Source organism: Camelus bactrianus, chromosome 5 (genome assembly GCF_048773025.1).
Source record: "Camelus bactrianus isolate YW-2024 breed Bactrian camel chromosome 5, ASM4877302v1, whole genome shotgun sequence".
Classification (NCBI taxonomy): Eukaryota; Metazoa; Chordata; class Mammalia; order Artiodactyla; family Camelidae; genus Camelus; species Camelus bactrianus.
The window spans coordinates 45,462,417-45,484,328 of NC_133543.1; the positions used below are offsets into that span (position 1 = coordinate 45,462,417).

At 42.0% G+C, this 21,912-nt stretch overlaps 1 protein-coding gene across 5 annotated transcripts in view; it reads right to left on the reverse strand.

Annotated features, from left to right (window-relative positions):
• The window catches only part of DPP4 (dipeptidyl peptidase 4), an 84,910-nt gene that overhangs the window by 48,896 nt on the left and 14,102 nt on the right, over positions 1–21,912 (reverse strand). For 2 of the 5 annotated variants that reach the window (XM_074363783.1, XM_074363782.1), the window contains 4 exons: positions 5,962–6,057; positions 5,462–5,553; positions 5,249–5,347; positions 4,162–4,242 (listed from right to left, as the gene is read on the reverse strand). In XM_074363783.1, coding sequence (XP_074219884.1) covers positions 4,162–4,242; positions 5,249–5,347; positions 5,462–5,553; positions 5,962–6,057 — 368 coding nt within the window. Of the gene's footprint in view, positions 1–4,161; positions 4,243–5,248; positions 5,348–5,461; positions 5,554–5,961; positions 6,061–21,912 lie in introns of all 5 variants that reach the window. The other 3 variants (XM_074363781.1, XM_074363786.1, XM_074363784.1) reach the window with 3 other exon arrangements.

Here is a 21,912-nt window from a genome sequence, read left to right on the forward strand (position 1 = left end):
TAATTCAAAAATAAATGAATTAGAGCCACACCAGATGACTTGGAAGAAGTTCCACATGGTATCACTGAGTGAGAAATGCAATTTACAGAAAAGTATGGAAAATAGGATTCTGTTTTTATAAAATGAGCAATAACTAAAAAGAATCTCCATCTTCATAGAATTTATGTGAATAAAGAAACAAATATAAATTGTGGAGGGATAGACAGTAGAGTCTTAACATGGGATACCCGGGGAAAAGGCAGCAGGGTGAGGAGTATGGAGCCAAGCACAAATGGAAAAAAAGAAGACTGAAGATTAAAACAAAATATGATCACAGATTTGCATTTATGAAAAGTTATATTTCTACGGGGATGTATATATAAAGATATTTTAAAAGAAATTACTTGTCTATATGTCTGACTACCCTACCATACTTCTAGAGGTAAGAAATTGTGTCTTATGCATCTGTAAATACCTGCAGTCTGGTCTAGTGCAAGCCAGACAGTATGTATTCAAGAAATAAACCAAACAAAAATAATGAGAATTTACTTATGAGACTGAAATAGATGAAACGAGTAGCCCAAGGACCCCCAGCTATACTCACAGACTGAGACTCAAGTCAGGCTCTGATCTTGAGGACTGTTTCCCACTTATCATTTATCACCTGTCTATCCTCTCCTGTCAACAAATATTTATTAAGTCCCCACTCTTTGCAAATCATACATTCCTTTCTGAATCCTGGATTATTCTGACAGACTCCATGCTTATTTCTGGGAAACTTCTGAGTATAATACTCTCTAGAGCCAAAAGTTGTGGTACAGGCTAAAAATATTAAGAGATTTAAGAAGTTTTGAGATCATTTCAGAATGGCAGATCTATCATGGGTTGTAAAGGGAAATCCAAGATGTCTGTATGTTCACTTCGTCTTCTGAAACAGACTCATCAGTCTATTTAAGCTATAAACATGGCAGCTACCTTCAATCAGGCATTACTGGATAAGGCAGGCTCCCTCTTTTTGAGGAGCTAATAGTTGAATGGGAGCTATGGAGACGTAAACTACAGGAAAAGAATCACGAGACATGTAGTGGAGGTGGGTGGGAAAGGGCGGGAATCATAAACTAGATCTTGGGGAGGGAAGAGGCTTAGGGAAAAGGTGATTCTGGATGGAATCTCGGGGGAGGAAGATTGCCACACAGAGAAGGGTAAAAAAAAAAATTGTAGTAGAGAGAATTTGAAGCACAAGGATAGGAAAGATCATGTTTAAGAGCACAAGCTTTGGAGTCTTCTAACCTGGATTCAAATCTTGCTACAAACTGAATATGTGTATCCACTCCCCTCCCAATTCATATGTTGAAATCCTAACTCTCCACCCCATGTGATGGTCTGGAGGTGGGGCCACTGGAGGAAAAGAGACTCCAGGGAGATGCCTTGTCCCTCCCACCACATAAGAACACATGGAGAAGATGGCCAACTACGATCCAGGAATTGGGACCTCATCAGACAACGAATCTGCTGGCACCTTGATCCTGGACTTCTCAGCCTCCATAACTCTGAGAAATAAATTTCTGTTGTTAAGCCACTCAGTCTGGGGTATTCTTTTCTGGGGCTCCAATGGACGAAGACAAGTCTCCAATGTGTAGTATCAGGCAAGTTTCTTTCTAAGCTTCAATTTGGTGAGGACAGTGGCAGAAACAATCTCAGGTGCATGAGAATGCATATGAAGTACTTAGGGCTCCTGGGACATTGTCAACAGGTCACAGAGGACGCAACTATTATTATCTGCACAAGGCTCGGCAATGAGTGCAGATCCATGAGAACATCCATACTACGATATATGGTACTTATTTATTTACGTTTTCACTCACTCACTCAACTTTTTGTAGCCACACCTTAAAAGTAATAATTGATCTTTCTGGAGTGTTAACTCAGTCATGGAGAAGCCATGCAGTAGGATCTAAACAACACCAGAAGTAGACCTGCAGAGAAATGGAATAAAACCAGACTTCTCTTTGTTCTTGAGAGTGGATGAGTCAGCACATCTATGCTGTACAGAAAACTCTATTGGATACTCCGGGAAGTAAAATACAAGATGTAGTTCTTTACTTTCAGTAATCTTATAATCTAATGCTTTGCAATAAAATGTATGAAGAAAATAAAATAAGCTAATGTGCTACGGAGTGAATGGTTGAGCATGGGGGAAGAACAGAGCAGCAGGGGGTGATGTTAAAGTGATCAAGAAAGCTGGACCTGAATTATGAAGAAGGGGGAGTCAGATGATGATCAAAGGAGGAAGATTCCAGGATGAAGCAAAAGCAAATGCTTTGGCCCTTGGATGGGAATGAAAGTGATGCTTGAGAGAAATAAAGAGCTGTGCAATTAAAGGCTCTTGACTTTGAAGTCCTTAAAACTCCCCATGCCTTGACCCCATCCATAGTTATACTGTTAGTTGGTGTGGGGTAGGTTGCAAGCATCTGTAATTTGAAAAACCACCCCAGGTGATCCCAAAGTTCAGGCAAGGGTGGGAAGCACTGGCTAAGCATGGTGAGTGCAGAGAGGGCAGTAGGAAGTGGGTTCAGAAGGGCGGACTGAGATCAGTCACACAGGCTTCTGAGGATGCCATGTTAGAGGTTGCATTTTATTCTGAAAGGGATGGGAATCTACTGATCATGAAGGATTAAGCACAGGCACGACATAATCTAACTTAGGCCTTAAAAGGAGCTTGGATTCTCCTGGAAAATGCAGACAGCGGGATGAAGAGGACAGAATGAAAAGTGCAAAAGCAGTTAAATGCACATGAGAACTCCAGTGACACAACAAATACAAATTTCCAGCGATGGCTGTCCAGCTAAGGTCTCCCAGTGAAATACATCCATCAGTACACATCATAGGGCACTTCTGAACTTGGCTAAATAGTTCATCGAGCTGGTATTTACCTTGCTTTTTCCACCTTAACCTTATAGTCCTTACATGTTGGTCTTTAATGTGGGAAATTGTTAATCAGTAGTTCCCTACTCTGGTTGCTCATTAACATAATTGAATGTTTAAAAAAAATACTGATGCCAGCTTCACCCCAGAGACTTCAGTTTATTGCTCTGGGGATCAGACCTGGACACTAAGAAGTTTTAAAAGCTCCTCACGAGATTTTAATCTGTAGACAGCAAAAAGAATCACCGAATTAAACCATTATCCATTAATTGGTTAAAGTCGTCATAGGATTCTGATATGTTCCCTAGTTGATTTAGCAAAACAGAGTCAGCAAATCTGCACGTCCAGGAACTGGAGCCCAGCACGGTGAATCAGGGTAAATACTATGACTGGGAGTCACCACCCCAAAGTGGGAAATGGAGTCGGGGCTGAGGGAGATAGTTTTCGTGGCTTGAGTACAGCAGTGCTGGCCTGTGAGATAAGCCCACTCAGTACTCACTATTTATTCTAGAAAACAAGGCAGAGGTGGGGATCCACCAGCTTTGTATTTTGTTTTAAATGCAGACTATCTCTTTACTGTTTTTTAATCTTTCCTACATATCTCAAAACTTCCTATACTCATCAACTGTTGTCAAATCCGCGAATAATCAAAAAGCTGCAGTCAATGTCACTGGCGATTTGCAGCCACCCTAAACAAGGACAGGACGTGAGATTAGGCTGTAACTCTTCCTGAGTGTGCTTGAGTGCTCCCTGCGGGGTGCTGATGGCCTGGGCAGAGGCTCCCCCTTCTCCATGGTTTGTGTGTGGTGGGGTCTGGGGGCCTTGCAGCGTCTCTTCTGGAGGATGAGAAGTTTAACTCTTTTTAAAGCAAATACTTGAGAGTTTTACTAGACGTCAAGCTGAGACAAAGGAAATAGGGGGTTCTATTACTGGATGTACAGTCAGACATGTAAACTTACTTCTAACTTACACGTTCTAATTTACTAACCTATGTTTTTACTATTATTATTACTAATATTACTTAGACTTTTCAGTATTTGAAAGCACTGAAAATGAGTTTCTTTTAGAACATTCGTTGGACTTACCTTTTAAGAATGAGAATGACCCTTTCTCCTTTCGACACTGAATTAATGAGTTTTGAGCACCTATTGTATTACTTACATATCAACCTTAAGTACTCACAGACTTGAAATCAGTTAAAAATTAACATACTCACAGGGTTCCTTAAATGTCACAGTAAAAAAGCATTTCTTTTACCTTCACGTAGTTGTATTCGAAGAGAATATATTGTCTGTCAGGAGATACTGAATAATCATTTATAGAATGTCCAAATTCATCCTGTCAATCAAGTAGAAAAAAGAACAACTGAACAACTCCAAATGACCGTGATGAAAGGTGAGTGGTGATCAGGGTTAGAGAATCAGGGAGGGAAGGATTAATTCTAACTAAGGCTATAAGGGTGAGGATTAGAGAACTTTCTCAGGAGGGGAAACAACAGGAGGAAAAACCCAGATTCAGGAAGGGCATGCATGTTTAGAGACTGTCTAAAGATTAGGTGCAACCTGAATACGAATGGGGTGTGTCAGACAGAGAGGACAAAAATTATCTAGCACATTATCAGCATCTAAATGTAGGAAACAGAACAATGAACTCATTTTTTGCACATGGATGTGATAGAATCTTATCTGTCTTTTAAAAACATGCTCTGGTGACACAGCGGCTGAGATGAGACAAGAGAGGGTTGCATTAGCCCTGGACTTGGGCAATGCTGTGGCTGATTTGCGGGATGGAGACACGAACCCAAGTTAGACTACTCACTGTCACAAGATTAATCAAAGCCTTGAACCAGGACTATACAGAGTGGAAATGGAAATTTGAGAGACACTTGACATTGCAGAGGGGGGACTGATGGGGTTTGCTGAGCAGCTGAATGTGGGGGACAACAGGGGAATCAGGAGGATTCTGAGGTCCCCAGCTTAAGCCACTTGGAGGAGAGCGCTATTTATTTACCAAGATTGGGAAGTCAGGAAGAGGAATAGGAGGCTTTCCGTTTGCTAGGAGAGGGAGGGGAAATGACTTGTTTAGCTTGGGATCTGACTTAAAATGCCTGCAGGATACCCCCCCCACACCCCCCCACCCCCCCACACCGCGCAGGAGCCAGCCAGCTATTGGAAACAGAGGTTTGGAACTTGGGAGGAGGTTAGAGATAAAAGCCTGTGTCTGAGAAGCCAGGCCAGAGAGAAGAGCGCTGGCTGGTGTGGAAGTGGGTGAAATTCACTGAGGGAGAGCACGCCACGTGGGGAGGGAGGCCAGCAGCGAAGATGGGGCCCGGAGGCGCACTTACACGGAAGAGGACGCAGAGGAGGGATCGCCAAAGGAGACTAAAGAGTAGCCAAGGCAGGGAGCATTCCAAGAAGAAGAGAAAGATCCACTGCGCCATATGCTGCAGAGAGAGCCCGATATGGATGAGGAACGATAGTGCTCATGATTCGAAAGGTTATGAAAAAAATCCCCAGAATTCCCTTAAAGCAGGAATTAATTATGTGATTAAACATACAAATGTACTGTTCTCCAAGAAAATGGAGCTGTTTCCATATTCAGCATTGAATAGCAAGATATTATTTTCTTGTCTGTAGAGATATTCATGATCTAAAGAGAGAAAACGGCCAGATCAATATTTCAAGTTGCTATTAAACATCTTTAGCAGCTAAAAAAATTCATGCAATAAAAATTGAAGATTTAAATTCACACAAGTACTAAACAGGCATGTCTAAGTTGGACAAACATTAACTGATGAATATTACACTAGTATGCCTTCACTTTTCCATCATTATTATAAAGGTTTCAATTCACGTTTAATTTTTTATAGTATGTAGCAAAGAAATACAAAGGTTTCTTTCTGTCTTAACTCCCTTTGCATTCTCAGGTACAAAAAATACTCTCCTATATGGTTTTTAAAAATAAGGATATCTTCTCAGTGCCATAAAAGTGCCCCACCAGCTAACTAGAATGAAAAGAAGCATGGAAATCAGCCCCCTCTCCACAAAAAGTTCTTACCTGAAACCCATTGCAAGGTGTAGACCTTCAATCTAAAAGTGTTTTTTAAATAATCAGTTAGAGTGTAAGTTCTGCGGCTATCAGCTGTAGCATCATCTGCTGGTGAAAATAAAAAAGAGCCAAACGTTCAGTAAGATGAGATAACGTAAGTTTTGCGTAAAATTAAAAAAAAAAAAAAGGATCTCTACAATACACACTGGTCACAAAATGCAGAAATATACTCACAAAGTGCAAAACACATTTTGAAAAATTTCAGATTGGGTAGATGGGGTAAAATTGCATTCAACTGTTGAAGTGTATGTGAGCGTGTGTGTTTCAGGCTGCTATATTAGTGAGCTTCATTACAAAGTCTAGATCAGCAGTGTCCAAGGAAAATACAGGGTGAGTACATTTTCTAGTAGCTGTATTTAAAATTTTTTAAGGTGAACTTAATTTTAGTAGCATTTTATTTAGCCAGTATATCAAATATATTCTTCTTTCAATGTATCACCAATATTTAAATGTTATTAATTTCCCATTACTCCTTTTCATACTAAGTCTTTAAAACCTGGTAGGTAGTTGATGATTACAGCATACCTCGATTTGAACAGGCCCATTCCCAGGCAATGGCTACATGGGGCCATGCAGCGGGTAGCACAAGGCTAGATCATTCTTTTTTGAGGCCCTGAGGTCTATTTCTAAGCTGTCTTGCTCTGCACAGATCTTTAAGCTATGCTGACCACCCCTCTTCTTCCCTTTCAGAGATCTTTTAAATAAATGACAAAATCTGCACTTACTACCTTAGCTACCACGGGCACATTTCCAGTGCTGGGTTGAGCCTTCTGAGCTGACCTGCCCCACTCTAACCCTGTACATACTTGTCTAAAACAATTGTCTTCCCTCCAAATTAGTTTTCCATAGGAAATTGGTGTGGGTTTATATTCTGTTATGGATGAGCCAAAGTCAAAGTCTGAAGAACATTTTAATATCTTCCTCTTTTTTTTTTTTTACCACTACCTACATCCAGTGAACCCTGCTGACTCTTCCTGTGAAATCTTTTCTCCAGGTATCCGTGCCATCAGGTCCTCCCAGTCTAGTTCCTGCACTGCACCATCACTGGAATGATTTTTCTAATATGCTGCCTTCATTCTGGTGGTCTCTTCTTCAAAAGCTTTCAACGGGCCCCCATTGTCCACAGGGAGATCCAGACTCCTTAGCCTGGCACTTGTGGCCTCCGCAATCTGACAGGAGACTCTTTTCAGGCTCATTTCCACTCTCTTGCAGCATGAGCTGTCTCATCTGCTCACACTGATCTGCCCACTGAACCCAGTAGATTTTAGGCTTATCCGCCTCTGTTCCTTGTCCTAAGCCACTTCTCTGGAATGTCAACTGCTTCCCTGGTCGGTCATAACCCTTAACCCTTCGACTCCCACCTCTTTCATCATGACTTCAAGTCTTCCTCTGACTTTTGTCCCCACGCTACTCATTTGGCTCTTGTCACTTAATAACTCATATTGATAACTATTTTTCCAAACCTACCTGTGTGGTCTACTCAGCTAGGCCACATATTCTTTGAAGACAGGGCCGTGGGTTTTTGTTCTTTGTTTTAAGTTTTTTTGTTTTGTTTTCATCAACCTTAGCATCTAGCACACTTCTATGCCATAGTAGAGACATGCAAAAAGAAGTTTCTGTTGATTATCATAGAATACCATCCTATAAGCACAGTCGAGCCAATGTGATTCCTCTTTCTCTCTCAGCCTCCACTGATTACAAATAGCCCAAAGTCTTTTTCCAAACTCTCCACATTTTCCACATGTAAATGTAAACACACACTCACAAAATCAGCCACTGTCATAACATTCCTATAACTGCGGTTCTTTTAGGGGGGATTTCAAGGACAGCAGCATCTTCTCTTGTTAATTTTTTACAGCCTGTGGAAAGGTAGTTCTCTTACAGGAAATACTTTTTCAAAAAATGTTCTTAAGCTTTTATTTCTTTGGATCTGATCTGATAACATATTCTTGTTTCTGCCTATAAAACCTTCAGTTTCCATACATAAAACTTTCACACTTCACGTTACTATTTTATTGATTTTGTTTAAGCCTAGTTTGTTAATTAAGTAAAACAGGTTTTTTTTCAAAAAAATATTTTTTTTTCAATTTGGTCCTTCATTTCTCCCCTGAAATTAAGATTTTTGTGTTTGTTAGCAGAAATACAGCAAGTGGGTAAAATATAGCAAGTGGACTTAACTTTTAAACAGGAAGTAAAGCCTTGTGCTACAGAAAATATTTGAAACTCACATTGGACTAAAAACTACAAATCTGAGTTTGTTTAGTAAACACCCTCAATTGTTTGTATTCATCCAATCATCCTTTCAGGTATCAAATAGTTACAAAGTGAGTATTATTTGAAAAGTATTGCTGAGGATAAATACCCTGCTATCAAAACCTAAATCTAGTCTAAAATGGACATAAAACACATCCCCAAATTAGTACAATTCAAGGTATAAATGGTCATAGATATTCACAAGCCAAATACATTTGCTGATGTAGTTTAGCTAGATCTATAGACAGAGAGAGCAGTTTACACACAGAGACACATACATTGCAATGGACTGAATGTTTGTGTTCCTCCCAAATTCATATGTTGAAATCCTAGCCCCCATGTGGAGGTATCTGGAGAAGGAGCCTTTGGGAGGTGATTAGGTCATGAGGGTGGGGCCCTCATGAATGGGATTGATACCCTTTAAAAAGTGACCCCAGAAAGCTCTCTTGCCGCTTCTGCCATGTGAGGACACAGGAAACGGGTAAATCTGCTGGCATACTGATCTTGGACTTCTCAGCCTCCAGAACCGTGAGTTGTTTAAGCCACTCAGCCTCTGGTATTTTCATAATAGCAGCCCAAACGGACTAATAAAAATACGTATCTCTAATAAAAGAGGCATATCAACACAGAAAATCTATCACTGACTTAGTTTTGTAGGAAGAGAACGGACTTCATACCTCCAATATAGAGACCAGACACAGTGCTATCTCATCTAAGTGTTATCTCACATACGGGTATCTGTCCCGGTTTTACAGGACAACACACTTCAGTCTGGAATAATAAAATAACTGAGGCAAAATCCCCTGTGACATCACCTGCTGATCCTCCTCACCGAGTGCTCACCTCTCCTGCTGCCTCACCTTGGAAATTGCTGGGCTCATTCCCTCGTCAGACCTCAGCCTTTCTAAACCCATCATCTCTGCCCGATTCAGGCTCCCATCTGCTCGTTATGGGCGCAACATGATTTTGGTCCACCTGCTGGTATTTGGATATCAACACTGATGCTGCAATGTGCTGTGGCCCAGACATGTGTGCTAGACCCGGGCCGCCTTGGGCTAGCGTTACCCTCACTCAGCTCCTTCACGGTTACCCTGCAAGCCAGATTCCACATCCTGGCTACCCCATCCCGGAACGCTGCAACAAAACTGGACTAAGCAGTGCAACAAATGTTCCTTGTTTTTCTGCCCTGTTTGATAGACAGGGCACACTGGAAGACACTTTCGAAACATCTAGATAAGCAAGTTCTGTGAGACAGGAGTGCCAAGTCCAGGTTTTGACCTTAAGCAAGTTCACAGTTTGCTGCCAGGTTACAGCCTATTCTGTCCAACACTGGAGGACACGCTCACATTACTTCTTCCTTGTCTGCTTGCTCCCTGACAGAACACGGCTGCCGCAACAAAGGTCTCTGGCTGCTTGTGTGGTTTTCCTGGTGGGCCTGGGACATGTTTATCAGCTCAAAGCATCATGCTAGCCAAGTAGAGCAGTTAATCAGGTTACCATCAACTTATACAGAAACTCTTAGAGTCATGTCTTCTTGAGTTTAAAAATCAAAAAATGCTTAACAACATTATACTTTACTTCTTTGGTGAGAGCAACTATGAGGTTGAACCATACAAATATTTTTAGCAGTCAAAAATGGAAAAAACAGCAGCTTTTAAAATGGTTCCACCTAGCAATAATTTCTCATCAAATATATGGTATCTTAATGAGTCCTTGTGGTAGGATTGAAATCACTTCTGAATAAAAGTAATCCCAGAATGGTAAGAGCCAGGAGAGTGGTGTGGTTCCATGGAGTAGTCTTGTTTTGACCAACGGTTATTTTACAATCACAGGATATTTTGAATATTTTTATATTCATTAATAAACTTTTTTTGATCTATATGAAATGATAATATAAAATATTTCTACTTCACAAAGATAAACTGTTTTGGTAAATAAATGGCTAATGAAATGCAAGTAAAGGGAAATGTGCTCTTTACAGCTCATGAACTCATAAAGTTAAATATGGGGAAAAGATATCTGGTTACAGAGTTCTCGTGTTCCATATGGTAATCAGCTAACATTTTATATTGACGCTAAGGAAATGAAACGAGTGTTACTTTAGAATCTGCACTAGCCAAATAGCAGCCTTGACACCGGGACAGAGGAAGAAAAATCAAGAAAGCAGAAGAAGAAATTGATTGGAAAGCTGCTCACATCCTTTATTTTCTGGTAGCACCTGCAGGCCACCACTCATCCCCCGGCATTACCACCCATGCCAACAAGGGGTAGGGGTCCCTGGTGGCTTTGAAATCAGAGAGCTTGGATTTGAGCAGCTCAGGCCTAATTCTTACACAGGAGCCTTGAGAAAATTCCTGGATCTTTCAAAACCTCAATTTTGTCGTCTAGAAAATGAAATAACAGCATTATCTAGCCCTTAGGGATTTGCCATGATGAAGTGAGATAATGTATGTAAAGTTTGTAGCTCAGGATTTAAGATTTAGGAAGCCCTCCAGAAATGCTGCACTGTTCATCAGTGCTTTGTTCCAAGCATGTGCTAGGCAATCAGGATACAAAGATGAAAGATGAGTCTCTTCCCTGAAGTACCTAGGAGTGCTGATGAGATAAGGAATTTCACTGCAATAAAGTAATAGCTAATTAAGTTTCACGTGTTCATCTCTGAAATGATCCTAACAAGACAGCGTAAGAACGTCATGTTGGGAAAGCACCTAGGATAAGCACAATCTAATCGTTTCTTAAGTACTAATGAACAATCACTGCCTCCTCCGACATGTTTAATACCATCCACAGTGACAGCAATGGGAGTTGGCAGCTTATAGCATGAAGGGAAAATGGTGGACTAGGTGGAATTAGAGGATTGTGAACATTGGTACTTCTCTGATTACTATACACAGGAGGCATTGGAATATAATTATTATCACCAGATTTACCTTCTCAATAAGAGAAACATCCCAGGGACATCAAGTGCATCTGATAAATGCATTGCCACTGAGCTGGAGCCCTTGAACCTGGGGCTGTGTACTCGAAGAATTTACCCTAACCCCAGAGAGTCAGATGACCAAACTTTTGTTAGGGATGTGCTCATCTGTATTTTCAAAGGTCTGTTCTGAAAGGCCAACTAAATGGTACAGTGCACATTTTGGAAAAAAGCAACCATTTGGAAAAAAGGCAACAACTTAATGGGGGTGGTGACTGTCCCTGTCATGACTCTGGTTTCTCCTCTCCCTCCTCCCCCTTCTCCCCTCTTCTGCTCTAACTTCCCCGCTGTTGCCCAGACACACTGGGCCCACTTCTGCCTCAGAGACTTTGAACTTGCTATTTCCTCTGCCTGGAATGTTCTTCTCCTCAGATGTGCCCAAGGCTTATTCCCCGCCTCCTTTATGTCTTTATTTAAACATCATCTTCCTTCCCTGGACTAACATTTGTAACCCCCAGGTTAAGATATTTGCTTTGTATTGACTTTCCTGGCTTCAGATTGTTTTCCTTAAGCAGTGATACCGTCTAACATATCATATTTTCTACTTATTGGTCTTTTGTTCATTTGTTCGAATGTATATTCCTTTTTAAAATTTATTTTTAATTGAAGTGTAACTGATTTACAGTGTTTTGGGTGTACAACAAAGTGATTCAGTTTTATACACACACACACACACACACATATATATTCTTTTTCAGATTATTTTCCATTATAGGTTATTACAAGATATTCAGTATAATTTCCTGTGCTATACAATAGGTCCTTGCTGTTTATACATTTTATATACAGTAGTGTGTTAATCCAAAATTCCTGATTTATCCCTTATTTGTCTTGTTTTTTGTCTGCTTCTCTTGACTGAATGTGAGCTCTAGGACACTGATTTTGTGGTGGTTTGTTATGTTCACGATTCTATCATCACAGCCCGGAATAGCCCTGCCAGAAGCAGCCACGTGCCTCACGCACCTTAGAGCTCAGAGCCCAGACCTTCCAAGTCCCATAAAAACAAACTGCTCCCAAGATCAATTTGAAAGACAGATGCTGAGATTGAAATTCTAATCGCCTTGAAACAATACGAACATCAACATAAGACGCCAAAGTATATGGCAGAAAAGTGGAAATGGGCAGAATATTCCTGTCTCAAAATTCAGACCAAGATGAAGATATATGTAGCCACTGGTGAAATAAATGCAAGGCCAAAGGGACTGCCAGAATTAAAACCAGCTTACACTGCCCAGTTCATTCTGCCCTCACTCCAGCGAGGAGCCAGGAGGCTCAGCACACGCAGGAAGCCAGCACGGAACAGGGCATCAGGGTGGCTTTACTATTTTTGTATTCTGATTATGGTCACTCCATCACCCGTTGTTAGGACTTCTGGGAATATACAAGACTGATGTGATAATGGCCAAAATTAACATTGACAAGGCTTTTATGACCCACTATGTCGACTGACCTTAAACCAGTGTAATCCAAGGGGATGCGAAACAGTTGAAAGGTGGAAACATCTTAATTGTATAAATAAATGACCCACAGGCCCGTGAAACAAGCAACAATTTTTGCAAAGGGCTGGTTTCTCTTGAAAAATACTCAGTAGTAGTTGTACTGAGACATCAATGGGCGGTTACAGCGCAAGCTAAAATACTTGGTTTGAGTTGGAAAGAGAACTGATGAGAGAACATCAGTATTTAGGGAAACTGAATGCTCACATATTGAATCACTGAAGAACTTTCCAGAAAGATTTACAGGCATAATCAACAAGGCTGCTCTCTGTGTCAACTGTCTCTCTTCCGGGATACCAGGAAAGTGATCATGGGAAAATAAAATTGCCACAGAAACGCCCTTTCCAGCATTTGCCTGGCAACACTTTCAAGAGTGTGAGACAAGTCGTCTTAAAATTCCCCCCTCTGGGACTGTTAAAAGAATAAAAAAGTTAAAAGTATATAAAGAGTAATCATTACAAATGTTTATAGAGAACTTCCAGTGTGCTGGGCTATCCTAGGCATCATTCTCCTGTTAGCTAATTTTCATCCCCATTTCACAGGTAAGGAAACTGAGGTGCAGATAGTAACTGGACTCAAGTCCTGTCACTAGTAAGCACTAAAGCACTAAACCACTTAAGCAGTCAGCACAGTGATCGCACCAACACGGTAAATGCTTGCTGGCGGTTCTTGTGAGTTCGTATAGTTGGATTAGACTTTGTGGAAGTGTTTGGATTTAATGTTTGCAAGTAACCTAAACAGGCAGCTTGGCAGTATGACTTGAACCCGGGTCAGTTGGTAGGTTACATTTAGGACATGCTTTGTTCTAGTGCTCCAAAGTCAAAGGGGCACCGATTCTTTCTGAAAACCCTAGAATTTTCTCTCGGCAGCTTCATGAAGGATGGCAACTCTTTGACTTACTGGAAAGAAAGTTGTACCACCCTCCTCCTCTCTTCCACAGTATGACTCCTGACTCACGTCATCTTTTCCCTGTACTCATAAAAAGCAGTCACGTGAGCTTTATAACAGGTTTCTCCTTCTTCTCCTCCCCCCCCCACCATGTTCCCTAGATTTTAAATAGAACACAATCCTGAATAACTCGTAGTCCACATTTTCAAAACAGCATGAAGTTGTCCAGTGAAAAGATTCAAGGATTCCTCCATCAGAGCAAAAGACACCAAGGGAGCTTGTTTTTCACTCTGCTTTCCACTTCTGTCTGTCCCTCGTGCCACTCTTTTACCCTTTCCTTGGCCCTCGGAGGAAGACATGGGCCTCCCCTGTGCCTCAGATCCTGGTCCTCTTGATTTCTTAGGGACTTTGTTTTCATCTCTTCTCTCTCAGTATCTTCAGTTCCTTTTCACTGCTTACTTCTGCCCTGTCTGTAAGCCTGCACGGGGTGTACCTCTATTTAAGAAGTATTTACTGACCCTGCTGCTTCCTGAAGCCATCTCCTTATTTCTCTTCTCATTCTTATCTAGCAAACTTCTCAAATACACAATCCATATCTGTGGCCTTCATTTTCCCATCATCCCTTCTCATACCTCAAACTACCCTTTACTATATACACCACACACGTCCACTGAGTCATCTTCTTCAATGTTTATTTTCTATACCATATATTTTGCCAATTCATCAAGTAATCTTAAATCAATTATTCCAATATTTAATCTGAACAGTCACATCTTAACTAGACTATAAGCAAGCTGAAAGGATGAATTTAATTTACCTTTATCAAACTGCTGCTAGCTCTGTATTCTATAAACAGGGGCCATGACCTTGTAGTAGATGACTTGACCCCATATTTATGAATGGAAGAATTTTTATTGGAATTAAAGTAACATCAAAAAATGTTCATCAAAATATTTTTTACATGAGTTCTAAGGTAATTCCTTTAAATCATCAAATATTTGTCTAGGTTGAATAGTGTCCCCCTCAAAATTCACGTCTAACTGGAACCTCAGAATGTGACCTTCTTTTGGAAATAAGGTCTTTGAAGATGTAATTAGTGAAGTTAAGATGAGGTCATACTGGATTAGGGTGGACCCTAAATTTAATGACTGGTGTCCTTAGAAGAAGGCCATGTCAAGACATGCTTTTGCTGACTTGGAAAATGGAGAGAACCATGCGGAGACACAGAGGGAAGGAGGCCACGTGAGGATGGAAGGAGAAGCTGAAGTCACACAGCTACAAGCCAAGAAACACCAAGGTCTGCCGGTATCCACCAGAAGCTGGCAGAGGTGGGGAAGGGGTCTCCCCTGGAGCCTTTGAGGGAGTATGGTCCTGACGACACCTTGATTTTGGACTTCTGAGCTTCATAACTGTTAAAGAATACATCTGTGTTGTTTTAAGCCACTCTGTGGTAAGTTGTTGGGGCAGGCCTCGGAAACTAATAAAAGCACCCAGTGTGTTCCTCAGTGTTCTGAGCCCTAGGGATTAAGAAGTGAACAAAATGTGAAAAATTCCTGCCCTCTGGAAGCTTCCATTCTAATGGGGGAGACACAGGAACAAATAGTAAGTGACCAATGCCACATGTTAGGAGGTTAAGAGCTAGAGGAACTCTGCTTTTAGAGGGCCTGTATGATTAGATCAGGCTCACCCAGGTCATCTCCCTTTCTTAAAGTTGACTGTGCCATTACACATAACCTAGCCACCAGGATAAAATCTATTATATTCATAATCTTAGATTTTAGGCAGAGATTAGCACAGGGGCAGGGAGGAAATTGGGGGAGTCAGTTTAGAATTCTGCCTACCACAGTCATCCTGCCTGTGGTGTTGAGAATACACTGCAGGGAGTAAGATGAGAAATAGAGAGATTTTTGCAATAATTCGGGTGAAAGGTGATGCTGTCTTAGACTAGGGTGGTCGTGGTGGAGGTGGAGATATAGCCAAATTCTGAAAGAACATGAAGGTAGACGTTCAGTGACCAATTAGATACTGAATGTGACCAGGAGAGAGCAGTTGACAACTGCAGGAAATTTGGTCTCAGCAACTAAAAAAACAAAACAAAACAGAATTGCTATTTGCTGAGAGAAGATGTACTAAGAGGGGAACAGGTTTTCAGGGGACAAAGAGTTTTGAGAGATGTTACTTGGAGACGCTAATAGCATCCAAATAGGGATGTCTGCTTATTCGCTGCATATATGCAGGTTAAGTTCAGGAAAGAGGTCTGGTCTGGAGACATAAATTTGAATCTTTTCAGGTTACAGATGGTGTTTAAGGCCCTGGGAGTAGATGAGATCACCTGGTGGAAAGAGGGAAGAGGTTCCAGGGTGGAGCCCTGGAGTCCAAGGTTAGAAGTCAGACAGGAGGAGGGGCTCCTAAGGAGAATGGGAGGGACCATGTGGTGGCACAGAAGGAAGGGAGAGTGGAAACCCAGAGGGAGGCAGAGAAGAAGGATGATCAGCTGACGGGGATGTGAGGCTAAGGGGAAGCTGAGCCCTGGATTAGCAACGCAGAAGTTTGGGACCTTGGCGCCGACAGAGCCAAACATTTTAATGATGGGTTGAGGATAAGCTTCATTCCACTGGGTTTAAGTGGGAGCAGGGAGAGGAACTGCAGGCAGTGATAACAGAACACTCTTCAAGGAGTTTTTTGGTAAAGAGAACAGGAAAGGGACTGGGAGGTTGGCAGGGATGTGGGATCAAGAAAGGATGCTCTGTTCCTTCCTCCCTTCGTTCTTCCCTCCCCTCCCCCAACTCCCTTCCTTCCTTCCTTTTTAAAGGATGTGGGGTTACAGTATGTTTATATAGAGAGGGCAAAACAACAATGCAGTGGGCAGAGGAAAGAGCTACGGCCACCTCTTTGAGTAAGTAAAAGGGGATGGATTCCGTGCACAAAGGAGAGCATGGCCTTGGGCAGGTGCCAGGAGGGGCAGATGCAGGTGAGTGGGCAGGTGCAGGCAGGCTGGGAATCGAGGACCTTCTCTTCTAATGGCCTTAGTTTTCTCCTTCAAATAGGAAGCGAGGTTGGTCATCAGGTGAGAAAGCATGGGGAGGTGCTGGAGGCTTGTGGGGAGGAGACACCTGAGAGACTCCACCAGGGGAGTGGGCGAGGGAGCAGAGGGGAGCGTTGGGGGATCACCAGGCAGTACGAAGAGGCCACATGATTTTTATTGTATTCTGGATTTTCTTTTCAGTACACCCAAACCATTTTCATCTTAATGAAATCATTACCACGTAGATAATTTCAAATCCTACTTTTCCAGATCAACTTTTGCAGGTCTAATTTCTAGCATGTATTTTAAAATTTTGTTCCTTTCACTTTATGTTGACTGTTTCTGCACAGTTTCCCACTATAAATTAGATACAATATAACAGTTTAGATGTGCTTTTTATGAGAAAATTGAAAATAATTCCCCTCACGTGTGTCTCACCCAGTTCTACTATCTCAGATTTTTATCTTAAATGTTGCAAACTCAACCCTATCCTTAATGATTTTGGATGCCAAGATGAAGCAAGTGCTGGGCTCAAAATGCCTTCAGGATCAAAAAGGCAGCATCAAAACACCCTGCTTTTCAATAAACTCATGTGGTTAGGAAAGAAAGTGAGAAGAGGAGAAAGAGAGGGTTGTATGATCAAATTCTAGGGCAGTTAGAGCTGGCTTGACATCTATTTACTTTTGTAAGCAAATTACATTTTTATAATGTAATGATGAGAGCAATAATAAAATATCCGACATGTCTACATAGACCTCCCATTTCTTTCTTTTAGAATCCTCAGCTCAACTTAGTTAATTCCCCTTGCACGTGCGAAGGAAGGAGCTTCCTCCTGGTCCCAGAAAGGTGTCTTGAGTAAGCTAGTCTAAGCTTGGTAATCCAGGCCTCTTGCCAGTAGTTAGTTTAGAATGGACAAGGGACACAAATCTGGCCATCAAGACACGAGGGACAGTCTGCCTTGGGCCAGGGAACTTCTGGAAATGGATTTCCTCACTGATAGGACGGACTATGAATGAGGAATAGCATCCTTCCCTCCTTGAGGAATGGCTGTGTGAGCAGGTGCTGTGATTCTGCAGCAGCCATGTCCAGCTGAGGGGACAAGCTGGAGTGAGATGGCAGAGCCGAAAGACACCGAGACCCCGGGCCTCTGGGGACATCCCTTGTGGGACCACTGGATTAACAAACTCTAGATCTGCCCTCCTTCAGCACTCCCAATTACGGAAGATGCTAATAATAACACAATAGTAAGACCCAGTTTAAAGACCTCTGTGTCGGGTATTCTGTTACCTGCAGCCAAAAGCATTCGATCTGACACGGCCCTCATACAGAATCAGGGGGCTGTGAACTGTTGAGGGCTAAACAGGTGTGGGAACCGCGTGCCAGGTAGCCAGGCTGACAGCTCCAAGATTGGAAGGTTCCATTCAGGCCCATAAATTATTAACCCTCTATGCTTGGTTGGTTTCCATACAAACATCCCCGGGCAGCATTTATTAAATTCTCTTTAAAGGTTCCACAGCACTTTGATCATGTACTGGGCATACACTAAGCCCTTTTAATTATAGTTAATACACATGCTTCCTTTAATGCTGTGAATTATCTGAGGGCAAGGGCCGTGTCTATCATGCTCATATCTCCAGTGACCAACAAAGTTCCCGACCTAGAAAATGCTCAGTAAATATTTGCTGTTTTAGAGAATTACCTTCTGTTGACAAGGTGGGTGCAAGATGGAGAAGCTCTTTGGAATCCGGCCTTGGGAAGGGGACATGAATCCAGTAGGACGAGGGAGTTAGAGGAACCACTGCAGACTGGCCCTTGTGCAAGGAAGGGTAGAGCCAAGAAGGCAGGAGAAAGTTCTCCACTTGGGCTGGCCAGGACGACGGCTCATGGAGTCAGCCTTTCCTCTGCTCCTTCCAATGTTACAGCTCCGTCCAAGCTGCCATCATCGCTCACTTGGAGAAACCGCTCCCCTCCTCCCCACCATTGTCGATACAGGAGTCAGAGACATTTTAGAAATGGAAACAAGACCATGCCTGCCACACTTATGCTTGAATGAATAGAGAAACTCTTTCCTGGGTCCCTCTGTCCTCTTGATGACACTCTATTTTTACCCTAGCATGTATCACTGCCTGAAATTACTCATATGTTTGTCCACCATCTGCCTGCTCCATGACTATCCACGGGAGCGGGCTCTTTGTTTCTACCATTTAGGGCCACGTCCCCTGTACCTGCAACCACAGTGGCCATGCAGTGAACACTCAGTACGTGCCGGAGAGTTAGCAAATACAGCCTCTGGTCACTACAGGACCGTAGCCCTGCAGAGGTTTTAAATCTCATTCTGAAAGCGTTTCCTACCCAGAATAAAAGAATATAAGAAAATAACAGGGAGATGGGAGCCATCCATGACATTCAGGGGCCTGAGCAGGTCCGGCTTTAAAACAACTGAGGAAAACAAGAAGATAGGGCCCAAACTGCACAGAGGTGGCGTGAAGGCTGCGGGGGCCACCTAGACAGTTCGGGGACCCACGGTTAAGTCAGGGAAGGGGTGGGTGGTGGTACCCACTTAATACTCCCCCCCACCCCACCCTTCTTCCTCCGTTATACATCCTGAGCCACCGAGGCCCTCAGAGTGCTGGAAACAAAGTCCTTGCTGGCTTTGGCTCAGCTTTAAATTACTTCTGCTTCTTGGGCCTTAGATGCTGCAACATGTGACCTAAGCTCGTGGGTCTACTTGCTTCCCCGGTGGACCAAATAATGAAGAAATGTGCTCGCTAAAGTGTACAGTTAACTAAAGCAAAGGTTTTATCATTAAGTTTCAAAAAACTTCCTAGGAAGTTATAATTTTGAAGTACAATACAAAACTAAAAGTACAGTTCTTAACAACAATAGAACAGCCAACTCAGAAGCTCTAATTCTGAGGTTTCAGTTTGCTCTCAGATTGAGAGACACACCCTCTTTTGGAGGGCACGAAGACTAAAGGTAAGAAGAGTTATAAGATAACTGATTTACAACAATGAGAGGGTTAGCACCAAGCCATAAAGCAATGATTAATCATTAAGTTACCAAAGCTCTGACCAAAGCATTTCTTTAAAACAGTTATTCATGGAAATCAGCAGACTCAGGGTAGGCCTGAAGTCAGAAGATTTGGGCTCCCAAGTTCGGGTACTTTCTCACAAAGCCCTAAACTTCTATGCCTCCGTTTCTTCAGTGTAACAAGTCAAGAAACGAATACCTGCTTTGACGTGGATTGTTTTATGAAGATCAAATGAAACAACACAGCATGCATGAGAAATAAAACGTGCATAACTCAGTGCAAGCAGTAAATCTGGACCTGCCACTACCGCTGAAAACACTTAGTAACACCTGGCAAAAGAGTGGCAGTCAGTCCTGGGCTGGAAGTCATTGTCCCTCCACAGCTTTACACAGGAACAGAGGCACTGGCAGTCGGCACTTTCCCCCAGGACACTCAGCGTCCAGGGATTAGCAGTCATGAAGTGATAACACAGGCAGACAAATGGGAAGTTGCAACATTTACGCTACTATGGCCACATTCACTTTATACCTGATCACAAGCTGACAGAATAGAGTTTAAAAGCACAAGCTCTAAAGTCACGCTGCCTGAGTGTGAATCCCAGCCCTGTGGAACACTGAGCAAGTTCCTTAACTTCTTTGCTGTGGTTTTAAGTTTGGGGGCAATTCATCATGCAGTAAAAAGTAAGTGAAGCACCCTTTAAAGTTTCTATAAATCTTCTGCAAAAATGGAGATAATGACCTCTCTCAAAGGGTTGTTGTAAGGATCAGTTGAGAAATGTATTGAAAGCCCTCAGCCAATACCCGAGAGCGATTCCACGCTGGTTATTATTACATCTTTGTACCTTCTCTTCCGTGAGGAAGGTGGTCCTGCATGTATTTACGGTCACATTCCCCGCAGACCTCAGCACTTTGTTAAGTCTTAAAATTTAAAGTATCCAGCTATAGTCAGTCTCTTTGTACCATTTTTCTCCAACCATCAATTGGGTAAACAGTCTTCCCTTTTTCTCTCTGATCCCTTTTAAGATGAGAGACAAGATATGTCAGGTAGAGAAACTGAAGGCACATGCTACAGCTAGGGAACCAAAAGCCAAATAGCTGGCCTGAAAAAGACCAACCCACTGACCTCAGGAGCACTGGACAAAGGTTGATAGCAGTTAACTGAGCGAGCTGGAGTCAACTTGAGCTTTTACAGGGCTCTCTGTTTAGAACCTGTCCTGTGAAATATACAAAGCTCTCATTCAGGCTCATTTCTATGCTTTTAAACCTGGAATAGATCCTGGACTTCCTCAGGCAAACTTCATAGATGTTATCTTTCCTTTCTCTGATTATCCCTGTCTCCTCCTTCAGATTTGGGTTTTCTTTTCTTACTGGTGGATGGCTGAGCAGTCAAATTTTCTATGCACTGAAAGAGGATATTGAGGAAATTTACTGCCATAGCAGGGAAAAGAACAAAAGAAGAATAGGGATGTCTTTATCCCATAACAAAACCCAATAATAAAATTATATGACAAATATTTTAAAAACTCAGCCTAAAATATAACGTAAAAAAGGAATGAAAGGGATCACATATACTGAGTGAGAAGGGTTTACTGCCTCTACGCCGTGAAGATTTCTACAGTTCCATTATAAGTGAAGTATTTTTTATCTATTTTGCTGCTGATTCTCTGAGAAACTGAATGTTTAAATATGCAATATCCTTCTTGAATAGGGTATCTGAGGGATTTTAAAACAAAATGCAATCCTTTATTATATATATATATAGAAGGAGGTGAACTTTCAGTTTTGCTTGGTGAAATGCATAATTTCTGACCTCAAGGAGTTTTTATTCTAAAAAAAATACAACAATTATATTAAGCTTATACCTCCCTTTCTCTGTCTCAGTCTCTCTCGGCTCATGGTGTGTCCAGTTCCGCTTGGGTCAGCTTTTTGTATGGAAACGCTTAACCTTTTAAACCAACCTCTCAGGGGATGAACTAGGGTTGCTCATTTCTTCTTCCTTTTTTTCCTTGTTTGTTTATTTCTTTGCTTTCCACACAATGTAGGACTTGGTTCTGTTGTTCTATCAAAATCTTTCCACTTTCCTTTTTTCTTTTCTTTCTTTTTTCCTTCCTCTCCTTTACATTTATATTTCCTCTCTCTCACCTCATTTCCTCTTTTCCTACTGGTTTTGTTTGACTTTAAAACCTAATTTGACAATAGGGAGGACACTTCTTGGGCGAGGACTCTGGATC